This window comes from Diadema antillarum, unplaced genomic scaffold (genome assembly GCF_040938485.1).
Source record: "Diadema antillarum isolate AM-2024a unplaced genomic scaffold, OU_Dant_1.0 seq00000392_RagTag, whole genome shotgun sequence".
Lineage (NCBI taxonomy): Eukaryota > Metazoa > Echinodermata > Echinoidea > Diadematoida > Diadematidae > Diadema > Diadema antillarum.
The window spans coordinates 1160975-1175930 of NW_027271387.1; the positions used below are offsets into that span (position 1 = coordinate 1160975).

Below are 14956 nucleotides of genomic sequence, written 5' to 3' on the forward strand. Positions count from 1 at the left end.
ATATGGTAGAAGAGGAGGAGATGAAAAGGTATTGAAAGAAAAAGTAAAAAGAAGAGGAGAAGAAGAAGGAAGATCGGGGAAGGAGGATGAAAGTGAAGTGTGGGAGAGAAGTTTGAGAGTGAATCGCTGGCTCATTTTCACACAATTTATCTAAACCGTTATACCTATCAATATTTGTATACTATACTAAATTAATCTTTCAATTCAACGAATAGGGAGAAATTGAGCTTCATCTCAAATACCAACCCCCGAGCACAGCCGCGTCATCCGACTTGGACGTATCAGGTTAGTTTCGATTTTCATTTTAAATGAAATATACATTATTCTATTGTAAGTATTGTGTTTTGTACTCATTTGATCATCTATATAAGGGGCTGGAAACCTATTTTTTCTGCACGTGCTACGTAGCAACCAAACTTTCGCACGCATAAATGAATTTTCCTGCTAGTAAAATGTTGTTTATATAAGGTCAATCTGTACACATCATTTATCATTTTTATTACTACAGTGCAATAGAAATGAAATATCACGCCTTGTTAAAAACTCTCCCTTCCCATCCCCCTCCCTCCCCCCCCCCCCCCCCCCCTTTACAGAGTCTGCCCACGACCCTGCCGCCCCTGGTGCTCCACCGCCTGCGCGTGACACCACCACTGACGCCACGCAAACAACGGACGTTAAGGAGGGATCGGACGCCTATGGAGGACTACGGTTAGTTGATTTTACATCAGCATCTCTCATTAAGAGCCTCTCGCCTGCCAAATGTATGGATTAAATGTGCCATACGTCACTGAGAAGCATAATGTTTGCAAAGCTGTTAATCACTGTCGTCATATCCAAGTACACTGCGTGTTTGAAATGTGTACATTAAAAGTGTGCGGCTTTCCTTGATTGGGAAGGGAAGTTTTATATCTATTTCTGAGTAAATCTAAATATATGGTGATTATTCTTTACTTCATACTGAGTGAAAAGACAAAAGGAGTACTGGTCATTTTAGCTTGGTTTGCTTCGTTGGTTTATAAACAAATACCAAATACTCCAGCATCCTCAGGACTAAGACTTAATCCGATTGAACTGTATTCATTATAATATTCAAACGACGTGCATAGGCAAAATGATCTAGAAGAAATGCAGTGAAGTACATTAGATATCTCAATGATGAAGCTCAAAGAATATCCATATAATACACATTATAACATTATATCATTCTACTGAATAGAATACAGCTTGTAACACTAAAACTTCAAAAATATCATAGCTGTAAACACTTAGTGCAGCTGCCTTTTTAGAATATGTGTGTCGTAAACAATCAAAGCATAGCTGTTATTAAATGTAGGTATTTTCATGCATAGAGGAAGTCCTGAATCTATTTATTTTAACTGTAATGTACCTATCTTTTTTATAATTGGAAGATTAACGGGAAAGATGAGCCGAGACACCCTTTCAACAAAGCCGACGGACTTCCAGATTCGGGTGAAAGTTTGGGAGGGACGTCAGCTCCACGGTACGAACATCAACCCGGTGTGTCGGGTGACGATACAACATAACACCCAAGTTACCCGTGTCAAGAAATCCACCAGTAAACCGTATTGGGACGAGGTATGACACTCGCTGGTTTGGATTCAAAAATACCTACATATTTTATGCACTATATCCTGGCAGCAGTATAGTTATGAATCTGTTTGTTTTGTTTGTTTTGTTTATTTCATTTCCATCTGAGAAGATGGCTAGATAGCACAATATTCAGCTGCAATAGCTGGTCTTCCATGGGGTCCAGTTGGATGTTAGGCGGGACCACTTCACCGGGTTAAACACCCCTCTCTTTGCGATGAATGAATAAAGTGGGGTATTTTATGTGCATGGGTTGTGACTCTCTAACACACTCGGGACCTCCATTTTATGTCCTATCCGAGGGACAGAGTGTTTTGCATCTTACTTGAGGGGACGGTATGATCACACACAATATTGCTAAGTGGGACTCGGGAATCGAACCCGGGTCCTTTGGCACTGTTTGGATCGTGAGGCAGACGCGCTACCGACTGAGCTAACTCACCGCCATTGAACACCACACCATTTCACATTGAAGTCATTGTCAGCGATTTTGTTTTCAAACCAAACTTTTCAATATCATAAATGGGTCTCAAATTCTTGTTATTCATCCTCTGATAATTAAAAGCAATGCCTACAATAGCTCCAGATTGTTGATTAAGATCATGATCGATAAGTGTCATTGTTACGCTGTCAGCGCTAAGATTATAATTAAGTGCTTTCCATATGAAGGCTCAGGAGAGACAATTAAATTTTACCACTCTCAATAAATAACAATACATAAACATCATCAGGGCCCCATTTCATAAATGGATAGGAAGAGACAGTGAATGATTGTGGCGTGATGTTGACACCTTTTTTTATTCGTTTTCCCTTTGTTGTGTTAGCTGTTCTTTTTCCAGTTCAACATGAGTCCGGCAGAGTTGTTCGATGAGATCATTCAATTCCAGGTAAACTATTTTGATTTCTCTTTCGTGCCGATGTGGTACGGTGACATAATCATTTGTTGAGTCTCTAACACTGAAGATCCGTTTCAAGTAATTCTACGTCGGAACTTGATAAAAACCACACTTAATGTTGACTGTCTACTGTATTGTTGGTCATCTCCTACATCTCAAAACAAAATAAGAAGGTCATGGAAATATTTAGCTGGCAACAGACCGGTTCTGTAATGTATTCAGATTTTATGAATGTTTCGTTCACAAAAGTTGCCCTAAACAACCACAAAAGCTTGCCGGTGGTGTGCCTTTCCTAGCAACAACTGATCGAATTCCTGCGCAGCATGCGAAAGAAATACTTCGTTACTAGGCTGTAGGAAAATAAACACCCATAAATTGTGATAAATTACAGAAACGGCCAATAACAAGTGAAGCAAAGCACGCAGATCATCTCTACCTCTTTTGCTCTCACCCTGGAGAAGTTGGAGAAATGATGTAAAAGCCTCTCGTGTCTATTTGTTCCGCATCACGTGATTACAAATGAAATTCCTCCCCTGAAATTAAAATGGCAAAGAGAAGCCATCTTAATACACTGCTTGATTCATTCGTCTGCTGCCATTTGGAATGTCACATCGCTTCAGTGGCACCACACTCAACTATACTGAAAGAATGATTACCTAATGTATGGCGGTCTGTCGAAATTTTACCAAATCACACCTGGATCGTGTGCACTTTAAACGGACATTGCGTAATAGTCAGTTATTTGATGATGATGATGATGATGATGATGATGATTTAGATGTGACTCATGAATTTAAACGGATGACGCATTGGGCAGTTATACGGAAATCCACCTCAACCTTGAGGCCACAGTGTTTGTATTTTTGCTTCCACTTTACACTGCTTGCGTTAATTATAAATGGTGTGTACGTGCATGTGTGTGTGTGTGTGTGTGTGTGTGTGCGTGTGTGTGTGCGCGCGCGCATGCTTGTTGGCATGCATGTATCACTTTATGTACATGTTGTTTATTTATAACGCAGCTAAATATTTGTGTTTAAGTACATAACTTTGAATGTACAATTCTTTGTGGTCGGACTTTGGAGGGAGGTAAAGGCCATTCACTGTTGTCATTGTGATATTTCTTCTTTTTTTTCACAACGAAGCAGCCTGTCACACATGGTACCAGCACGTGGTGCTATATTATAAGTGACTACGACATTGCCAGTGAAAAGTAAGAAGTGAAGTGAGAATGAATCCAGTAAGTGAATAAGGTTCTTTAGTCTGAAAATGAAATAAGGTTTGTTAATCCAATAAGTGAATAAGGCTCCCTATTTCGAAAATAAAAATAACTTGAACGAACCTTTGGAATATCTTCTTTTTTTTTCAAATTTCGGATTAACGAGCCTACGGAGCCTACGGATCAACTAACCCTATTCCTGTTTCATTTTCGGATTAACGAACTTTCGGAATAAAAAACTGTAAGGAAAAAAAACATGTTATAACACAATATCATTTACTGGTTCCAGTATTCATGATGACAGTGACAACGGAGATAACAAATAAGACTAAACACAAATTTGTTTTCCTGAATAGACATGTAGAACCACTGTATAGAACACGTAGAAACAATTAAGACATGAAAACACAATTCCTTCCTAGTATTGCAATAGACTGACTGTGTACACTAAATGAAATCGCGTTTCACTTGAAAATATAAGAATACATGATGAAAATATACATACATTTGAATACATTAGTAAACCTGGATACCACACTATCACAGCCTCTTCGCATGTCACACAATCCACCTTTTGCTCACTGAATACATTTCATTACTATGAAATCTACCATAAGCCCAAACTGAAGTATATTTAGAAGGCAATTCTTTCGTTTTGAATCGGCAATTATTTTTTAAGGTCTACCAGCACAATTTTAGACAAGACTGCATCTGCCAAGTAGTACTGGGTTGTACTGGAGTACCGTTCCTGGTAGGTCTAGTCCAATTTCGTCACGGTAAGAAATGAAATGCCATCGGGTCTTTTCCACGTCAGTATGTGGTAGAAAGGTCATTAAATGATGGCGTACGTGAAGACAGATCGGAAGTATAGTAATTGATCGTCATGTCGCTGGATCGAGTGATTAACGATCAGCCACGATTTTTACCGTTCTCTTTCCATTATTTGACAGCTTCGGGTGTATATTTTTTTCATTCTTCTATCAAAACAGAAATGAATAAAGGAGCAACACTGTAAGGACACTAAGTGTTGAATATTGATGCATCTGCATACGTTATCAATTAATTCTTTCGCTCAGCCACTGTTACTATATAGAAACGTTTGGACGATAAGTTACGTGGAGATTGAGCAGACACCCGCCAATGCCACTCAAAATGTCTTAATGTCAGAATGGCAAAGACAAGAGCAGATCTTATCCGATGTCATAGGAAAAGTCGTGGTGCCACAATAACAATTACGAGAAGAAATGTACAGAAACTCCCCGTCAGTTGCACGTCTAGCCTGGCTCTGCAGTGAGGATACTCCTCAGTATTTCTCCTACGTGTTTTCGCGCTCGTTTGCTCGTCAGAATGTGGACCAAGGGCTGCACCCAAGTGGCTATGCACGGTGTGATGAAAACCACGACTAGGACAGTTTCACTGACGGAGGTAACAAGAAACCCCCAAACAACGAACGGTGTCCAGAGGAGGTAGAAGGACAATGTCATGATGACAAGCGTTCGGATTCCTCTCATCCTTGATGGCTGGACGTTGTTTGCTGGAGAATTCCGACGGCTGGGCGGGGAGCAATCAGCGGCCGTAGTGTCGGGCTGAACTGCTACTGTCCTAAGCGGCAGGTCCGTGCTGCGAACTGCGTATCCCAGTGCTTCAGCTGCTACCTGCCCGGGTAGAGGTATTCCCTGCAACGATGCCACCTCGCCCACTGGTTGCAGTTCAGTGCTGTCCTCCGTCTGGGCGACATGGAAGCTAGTAGAAGGGACTGCGGATCCAGTGCTGGTGCGCGTGTCGTCGTTGCTCGTGAATCCTACCGGATGAACGGAATTTCTCGTGTGCCTCCACAGGAACCAAAGCAAACCTAAGTTGAAGGCGGTGGTGAGGAGTGCCGTCAAGGCAACGGGTACCACTACGCTGGCCAATGCCGCGGTACGCACGGCAAAGTCGGACCGACTGCTGAAAAGTTCGCTTCCGCAGGAGAAACGGAAGTATTCGGACAGCGGAATCCCAGGAATAGGAAGGGTAATAAACGCAATGATGAAAGTTACCGTGATTAAAACACCAGCTAACGAGATCTTGACCCGGCGTAGGTTTACGAGGACAAGGTAGCGCAGAGGATGGGCCACCATGACGAACTTGTTGACAGCGATGAAGCACATCGTTGTCATTAAGTGTAGGAGGAGGCTCAGGGATGTCCACGGTGCCACGTTCTCTGCCACAAAGCAGCCCCAGTCGCTCGGCAGTATGGTGAGGAGAGTCAGCAGAAGCCAGATGATGCAGCAGATGATGTGTTGGTAGGAAAGGGTCTGGTAGAGAAATCGCGTGACGTCGTGCATGTCTCGCTCATGGCGGAGCGCCACGAGGACCAGTACATTGAGGAAAGTAGAGAATAGAGCGGAGCACGAGTCACTGATGCAGATGGCAATCTGGGATTTGGTGTAACTGTCAGGTGGTAACGTCGTCATTTTCAGTCTTACGACAGTCAGTAATTGAACTCTTCATCGAAGGAGAATCGAGAGATTATATCAGTGAGTTAATTTGATGCAGTCACTATCTCACGCAGGACTTTAATCGATCCGTAAATCAAGCACACGGGTCATAAAAAAATGGTGAAACTTGGACTATTTCTTACTTTGGATACTCTGGATAAAGAAGGGCAAAAAAAAAAATGCTTTCCAACAGAAATCAGTTGACTTACACCACTGCCTCGAAATTTGAAATGACAGACAAGAAAGCTTTGTCAGACGATAATCCCTTTTTTTTAATTTACTAGCGAAAGAAAACGCCTCCTGCTATTCAATGATATGACGATAATTTTAATGTACACACAATTCTCCGAGATGTCAAATCCTCCGAAGCGCCGCTCATGAATAAATACCATTTTCACTTTCTTCGTGTCCACACTGGATGACTGTCACGTCGAATCCTTGGTCATTTCAATTATCGGCTGAGCAAACACTGTTTGGTGGAACCAGTTTCGAGTCGGGGGGTGTGTGTCTTATTCAGATGAGACTTCGAGATAATTTATCTCTGTCCTCAATCTGTGATGCCATGGAAACGGATGCATCAACAAAATATGTCTTCCGACACGAGATGTCGAAATGTCTACATGTGATGGTTTTGCGCCCTTATCTGCGCGTGTGAGTGAGAGCTATAAACTTGTGTGCACGAAAGACGTGGCAGACAAAAGGCAAATTTGTAGTAACTTTGTCGAAAGCAAGGAATGAGCCATTCCAATACTAACAATTAGGTTACCTCTCTATTTGCAAAATTGATTGTCCACGTTGTTTGTAAGAAAGACATATTATGGCATAAATGCATATATGTATGTGACGTTCTGTTCATGAGTAGACGTAATGATTAACGGACGCATTTATTGTCTTTCTGTCTTTCTGAGGAAATGCATGCACAATATTAGGACTCATACCATGGAAGCAATTACAACAATATCATGAGATACTAGTTTTGACATTTTAACAACTTGTAGCAATTAAGGTATTGCCATATCACCTTGGCACCTGCGATCAGTATGACATAAACTCTTCAAAAAGTGGAACCCAGGTGTGAACTGCAGATAGGGAGGAGTTTGGGTCTCTAGAACGAGGCGGAGCTTAATTGACGCGGAATCACTCTATGTACTTTGATATCATTTTGCTGTTGATGCTGTTTTTTTATGTTCAGGTGCTGGATTCTCATCTTGTACGCAGTGACGCCGTGATAGGCACATTCCAGCTTGACATCGGAACCGTCTACCAGTCCGAAGACCACACACTCCACAACAAGTGGCTTCTGCTGACCGTCGTGGAAGAGTCGAAGTCGTCGGCAGCCAAGGGCTACCTCCTCGTCAGCATATCCATCATCGGTCAGGGTGACGAAGCACCGGTATTTAAGCTAGATGGTTCAAAGAGTTCACAAGGTTTTGTTTAGCTATGGTTATTGATGGTAGCCTCTTCTTTGTTATTGTATTCCTCTCTCAGATCAGTGGCGGATCCAGGCAGGGACGCAACGGACGCACTCCCCCTTATTTTTTTTTTTGTTAAAACAAAAGAAATAAAAAGAAAAAATGGGGATGGGATGCATGCGCCCCTCCTTTGATTTTATAAAGGCGCCCCCTCTTTACGGAATTCTTGGATCCGCCCCTGCAGATGGATCTGACATTATCATTACCCCCATCATTACCAGGCGTTCATTTACGACTCATCAGTAGGGAATTGTAAGACATAATGAACAATCTTGTTCAAAGATTAATACACCGGGAAGGATTCGGACCCTTATAGACCTTTTGTTTACAGATCCAGAACTTTATCGAACGCATCGTATAAAAAGAATTCTTGTTGTTGTTGTTGTTGTTAATTTTAAAGGTGAGCTGTTCTTGATGAATATGCCATAATGCCATTGGTGTAAGGTTCATGTTGTTAAAGTCTCGTAGAACACTCGTAGGCGCAGGGCAGCACACAAGCTGGCCCGATTCGACCTCCACGATATGAAGCCACTTTTTATGGTCATCCGCTTTGCGTGGACTTGCATGTCACTCAAATCAAAATAACAAACGAAAAATATATCAATGTTTTCGGATTATCTGCACAAATCATTTTGACTTGAACAAGAAAATAATAGTGACACTGAATATTCATATTGATATGCTAGTAGCTGGGTACACTTGGCTGAGTTATATAGATATCTACTATCGTACAAACCCAAGGGAAGAGGCGACAGAGGAAAAATACAAACGAGTGTCATGTGATGGAGGAGTCATCCGAAGTTAATCAAAAACGAGGGATCGAAAAAAAAGTTATACACCTCTTTAGAAACACATATCCAGCAAACATTAGATCATGTTCTTTATGTCAACATAATGAATGAACGTTGTCAGATGCGTCTCACATTAAAGTCAACTTTGTTTCTTGTTTCCTTTGTGACGTAACAGATTTTAAAGAAGGCAGATGAAGACTACGACATCGAGACGTAAGATATTAATTTCCTTTAACAATACATTGTACTCATAAGTAAAGACTTTATTAAGACTCTACAAACAGAATACAATTAAGTACAGTATAATAGTTTCTCCGACTCAACTTCAGATGACATGAATTCTTTCTGTGTTTGGTTTCCGTGCTGCGGTATGTAAATTGATCTGTGTACTTCGCCTCAAGGAGAAACAGAACGGCTCATTACATAGTTATACCTTATTAAAACACATCCAAACTTCCCTTAAATCGAAATCGTGTAGTTCACAAGATGGAAGACAGAAGAATGTGGCAATATGCCATAGCATTTCATTTCAAGGTTTTGATAAAGGGGAAATACTCGTATCAATTTATCGACAGGCAATGATAAAAAAAAAGTTATACACGGAAGGCACAATTAAAGAAAATACCATGAGAAATAATGTCGGCTTCACCTAATCGATTATGATACTTGAGATGTTACTGAATTTTCTTTTCAATGTCGTGAAATTATTTCCTTACCAGGAATCTGTTACATCCCGCCGGTATAGACATAAGGAAGGGCTGCTTCAAGCTAAGGGTCTTCCAGGCAGAAGATCTACCCCAAAGTGAGTAAATATTTTTGTAATTATTTGTCACTTGTACAGTGTCTGTCTTTTGGTCCTCCCCCTCCCCCCCCCCCCCCCCTTCATGATTACAGTACACAGACAGCATTATTATATTCTCAGTGTATACAACATAAGCTGACACCCTATAAGACAGATAAAAAAAGGAACAAAGTGTAGGAAAACAGCGTGTCTTACTTGAAATTCGAAGGGATGTCACCCCATTGGTCTATCATATCCCATAAACTGCACTTATGTGCTTTGTTGTTTTGGGGGTTTTTTTACTACTCGTTGATAGTGTTCATAGAGTAGAGTAAAATAAAAAGTCACATTTAAGCCCGTTGTATTTCTAAAGTGTCGTTCGATTTTTCATTTGTTTGTTTGTTTGTCTGGGGCTTGTTTGGTGCCGTTTTCATAGTAACTCTGCTATTTTCTCGTGATAAACATGAAATGGTAATATCTGATTAGACGAGACGTCAAGCGGGTACAGTTTCCGTAGGTACTGAAGATTACTTTTTTATCCCGAAGAAATGTTCAAAATTACATACCGCTGCGGTATTGATGGTGACATTTCGCTGATGAGCAAATGGCTCTCCGCTGTCGTGTCTCTGGCTTCCATTATTTTCTATAACGATTATATTTATTGATTGTGGAATAATACATGTCACAAAGGAAGACACACTACAGCCAGAGATAAAGAGAAACGTCGCCATACACCCAGTGACAGACAGGCGTGGAGGCGGTAACTATGGGTAAGCGGTCGGATGGAGGAAAATAATATATACTGGAGCTGCTTGTTGGTGGTAAAGCGCCAACTGTGTCATCAACAGCTGATCAAACTAGATCTTGTGAAGATGGAAATCACTTAGATTTAACTCAAACATAAACCATGGCACTATCTGACAAAAAAAAAAAATAGACGATCATGCGGGAAAGCCATGAAAGTGGCATTGCCTGACTAGCTATGTGCCACTATGAGATCGAGCAATGAAAGCATTACTGCCAATGACACGACCCGGAAGCGAACCACGCTTACCCGCAGCGCGTCAACCAATCAAAAACAAGCATAATTATGATTAACTGTTATTGGGTTTCCTCAAACATCCATTTCTCTCTCTCTCTGTTGTCTGTAGTGGATCCATCTTGCTTTGAGGGGGTCAAGAAAGTCCTCCGAGTGGGTGAAGAGCAGAAGGAGTTGGTGGACCCGTATCTCGTCTTCACGTTTGCTGGGAAATCAGTAAGAAATGTTAATTAGCTATGCCTTGTTTGTTATGTTACTTACAACCCTTGACAACCCCTTCAAACAATAGGAAAACAGACAATGCTGATTGATTTTGACAAGCTTGTGTTTGATGATTGATTTTGACAAGCTTGCGTTTTGACAGTTATATGACAATGTCAAAATGTGCCCTGACTTTCATATCTTATATCTGTATTTCCCTTCGTAAAATTTGTATAAATGAAAAAGTTGCAAAACCAATGCATGAAATAAAAAGGAAAAAAATACATTACAGTTATTATATTGTAATGATGACATACTGTATATACCAATTATGTATTGGACAGCTGATTCAAACAATCTGCGAGCCAAACCAAATTACCTTTTTACAGTCAACATCAAATATACTTGATCCTCTGCAAGCTTTATTCATCTTGTCTGTAAAAATAATCTGAACGTGGATAAAGTATGCATTCTTAAAATTCTACCATGTAAACAATGTTACCGCAAATTAAAGAAATTTAGTTTTTGTTGAATATATCTTGTACGCCTCATGTTTCTTGCGTTTTACGTTAATAAACCTGTTTTGCAAACTAAATCAAAGGTCTTCACATATTAGTTAATTACATCTGCAAAAAGGTTCATTAAAAAGGCACTACTAATCTCACTCATTTTACTCAACACCTTGACTTATTTTCTAGTTCAACATCTGTGAAAATTGACATGTTTCGTATAATAATTGTGCCTTCAGGGCTTAGCCGAGAGATAATTGAAGCATCTTCAACAGTGGATGAAGGGAAAAAGAACGACGTGGAAAGGTTGAGAGCCCTTTGTAACGCAAATTTGTTTACTGGCTCGACCGGATCTTATCAGGTACATTACGTATGCAAGGACTGCTTGGATTTAGCTGTGTTTTCTTGAATGAAATTCGAGTGGACTTCAAGAGCTTTCGAAGGACTATAGTGTCTGAATCATCAATGGAGATGATGACACCTCTGTTTTGTGATTTAAAGATTAAAAAAAGAGAATTTTACGCACTTACAATACTAACGAGACTTATTCCGAATTGGTGATGTAGAATGAATTAATACACACACACACACACACACACACACACACACACACACACACACACACACATACACACAGGGACAGGAAATAACATTGAAGGGAGTGACGTAAATTGTTGTTGCTAGCATGACAATTAACAGCCATTGTATTATGCTTTCCTTTTGTTCTGCTGTGTGCGTATAGTTGAAGACCGATGTGAAGTATACCAACGACCACCCCGAATGGAATCAGGAGCTGCGATTACCCATTCGAGTAAGACTAGAAATAAACCTTCTAATCCGTAAATGAAGACATTTCTATACATGTATGACAGTATGATATATCTTAACATCTTTATACTCATAGGCTGAATGTCGTTTGCATATCAGTATATCCAGTGACGTTGCTTTTCAGTATTTTACAATAAGGCTCGGACACTAACGTCTTTCTCTGATGCCCCGTTAGGGCGATTAAAATCTTTGAATCTGAAATTTGGTGGCCTGAAAAAAAAGATATGTACAGCCCCGAAATAACAACAAAAGTAACAAGTCATTGTGAATCTTATACTAGCGCGATTGGACAACCAAAAGATAAAGTTGGTTGCTCGACAACATTTTTTTTTTTTTTTTTTTAGTGCCACCGGGCCACCGCTCCTGTCGACAAAGACAATGATAATCGATGTGATGATAGATCCAACAAACATCTTGCACGAACTACTGAGATCTCTTCAGCTAAGCGGTAGTTTTTTTGTGATAATTAGGGCTGAAAACCTTGTCCTAACCCTGGGTTCATTTCAGAGTCTCGTCCAATGTTGTACGATGCCAAATTATTCTCTTGAACTTGAATGTTCACATATCATGTGATGAATGTGGTGAGCTAATATGAAAATTCACGTATGATTATCTCAAGTAGATCACGTCTTCAGCTTGATTCAAAATAAGTTTGATTTTGAATTCGTTGATTCGGCCGACTTGGCCTGGTAGCGTCTTTTTTACATTTAGTTGAAAAATACATGTCCATTACGATTAATAAGAAAACATTGGATGATATGATGCATTTCTGACGTATAGGTGCCGAAACTCCTTTGTAGACATTTTTGTGAACGTGCCAAAATAGATATGCCAATCATTTTTTTCTCTTTATGTTTGTCATCATCACCTTCAGTTTCCTTCTATGTGCGAGCGCTTGAAGTTAATCTTGAGGGACTGGTAAGTGTTTGGATTATTGATAAGCATCTGTGATGCAGTAATCATTGATGTCGATCATAGAAAAATGGTTCTTTCTAGATCGTCAACCTGACAGCAGTAAAGTGTTCATTAATGCCTAGTATTCAGCAAAATGTTATTAAAAATGAACGTATTTAGTATTTAATGCTAAAAAGAGAATTATTTACTTTCATATAATCGCCAAATGACGGGCCACTCTGGTCCAAACGATTTACGCAGTTTTATTTTTTGTTTAGACATTGATTTCGAACTATTGCGCAGTAAGTTGCCTTGTAAATGAGTCCAGTACCTGCGTATAAACTGAGAGAAAAAAAAAAGGAAGGTTTATTCGTACAAATGTGTGCATGACCTGATTACGAACTAGCTCTGTATAAGCTCTGCTGCAAATTTCTCCTCATTTATGTGAAATCTGGTTCGGATGATAACCTGTTCATCACATTCCCCAGGGACCGCCTTTCGACAGATGATTTTATCGCGACGGCATTTCTGGAACTCGATCAGATTGGCTCTAGGGGAGACGAAGGTAAGAGCACTAGCTGCCCCCTCGTCATGTTTGATAGCTACCATTTGTTTGTTTGTTTGTTTTTTGTAATTATCAGTTACCCAAAGAAGATGCTATCTTACCGACACCCCTAGCCAATGAATAATTCTACATTAATTCGCACGAAAACTGTACATTGGTATCAATGTTTCTTTTTAATTATTATCACAGGTTTCCCGTCCAATTTACATGTAGGGCAAAAGTATGTCACTTGATTTCACCGAAGAGATGACAGAAGAGTGAAAATTAATCACTTAAAATCGCCATAGGGAGCTAAAATGCATAATGGGCATTCAAATTTACCATAGGGCATTCAAATTTACCATAGGGCAATCATGAGTGTAAAAATGTCATTCATATATAAGCCATAGCACAGGAGGTCGCCTGTGACTTTATAGGTTAGGGCATTCAATTTCGCCAAAGGGCATTGATATTAATAATAGTGCATTCAATTACCATTGTCACACGCATTAAATGATTATTTGTATATTGTACTTTACTAAATCATTAATTTTCGAATGAGTGGCTTCTTTTAATATATGTTTGAAAGCTCTACACAGCACCTAGCAATATTGCCGACGTTGACCTGTATATCTGTGAGATCTAAGTCATTCATTTTTTATAAATTTTTATCCTAACCTGCAACAGAGAAAGTAACTACAGTGTACATATTATACCAATATGACAGAAAAAAGGTCATTATTGTATAAATGCAGTGATTTATGCCTGTAGATTGGAAAAAAACAAAAACCCTGCATTATTACATGTTATGTAGTATCAGAGGTTGTGCAAAATAACCGCTAGAATATGTGTATATTACGCTGTAATAAATATGTAAAAGAAGGCATATGGATGGAATACATTGGGCAATTCTTTACATTTACCAAGTTAAAAAAAAATGGCAGTGAAGTTTACATGTTATACTGCTGGCACCCACTTTTTTTCTTTTTAATCGAGGATGGGGATCCCATAAATATGATTTTCCGGCGACTTAATGTAGACAAGAAATGAAAAATGATTGATTCCCTGTGAAAAGAAAAGCAGAATCAAAAGGTGAAAGAAGATGTAAACAGGAGAAAGCCAACTGAATTGTAATTTTAATCTTAATTTGAATTGTAATTATATAGAACGCATAACATGCGCTAAATCATTGATTGCCATGATTGTATAATTGCGAAGAATTAATGAGCGTATTTGGTCAGTCGGTTGCACCATGTACGAATTCGTATGTCGATTGGCGAATTTGGTTGCTCTTATGCCTATTGGCGGTTTTGGCTGTACTGCGACGAATCACGTTTTTGGCTGCCCTATCTGCGAAATTAAATGATCTATCTATATTTCCGCATGTACTTTACTCGTGATAGAAAAGAAAAACATACATGTATATCATTATACTAATTTAATTAACTCATTTATGTATTCTATTTTATTTTATTTTGTCTTATCTTATTTTTTGGTGGGGGAGGAGGGGTGGGATGTGTATGCAGTGTGCAAGGAGCGTTGATGTACCAATTTGTGTAATTCCCATCTGTAAATGCTATATCTAGTGCAGCTTTGCCGGAAGAATTATTTATGCCACAAGTGAGAGAAACTCAGGAACGAACTTGGTATTATTATCATTTTATCGTGTAAGAAGATTAAATTTGGGCGCAGAGATT

General features: G+C 39.6%; 1 protein-coding gene across 1 annotated transcript in view; it reads left to right on the forward strand.

Moving 5' to 3' along the window:
- The window catches only part of LOC139731979 (myoferlin-like), a 74121-nt gene that overhangs the window by 16429 nt on the left and 42736 nt on the right, over positions 1 to 14956 (forward strand). Inside the window, exons 5-15 of the mRNA XM_071642851.1 lie at positions 216 to 285; positions 594 to 708; positions 1410 to 1596; positions 2433 to 2495; positions 7393 to 7593; positions 8639 to 8676; positions 9183 to 9265; positions 10396 to 10499; positions 11736 to 11804; positions 12696 to 12739; positions 13204 to 13280. Coding sequence (XP_071498952.1) covers positions 216 to 285; positions 594 to 708; positions 1410 to 1596; positions 2433 to 2495; positions 7393 to 7593; positions 8639 to 8676; positions 9183 to 9265; positions 10396 to 10499; positions 11736 to 11804; positions 12696 to 12739; positions 13204 to 13280 — 1051 coding nt within the window. The remainder of the gene's footprint in view (positions 1 to 215; positions 286 to 593; positions 709 to 1409; positions 1597 to 2432; positions 2496 to 7392; positions 7594 to 8638; positions 8677 to 9182; positions 9266 to 10395; positions 10500 to 11735; positions 11805 to 12695; positions 12740 to 13203; positions 13281 to 14956) is intronic.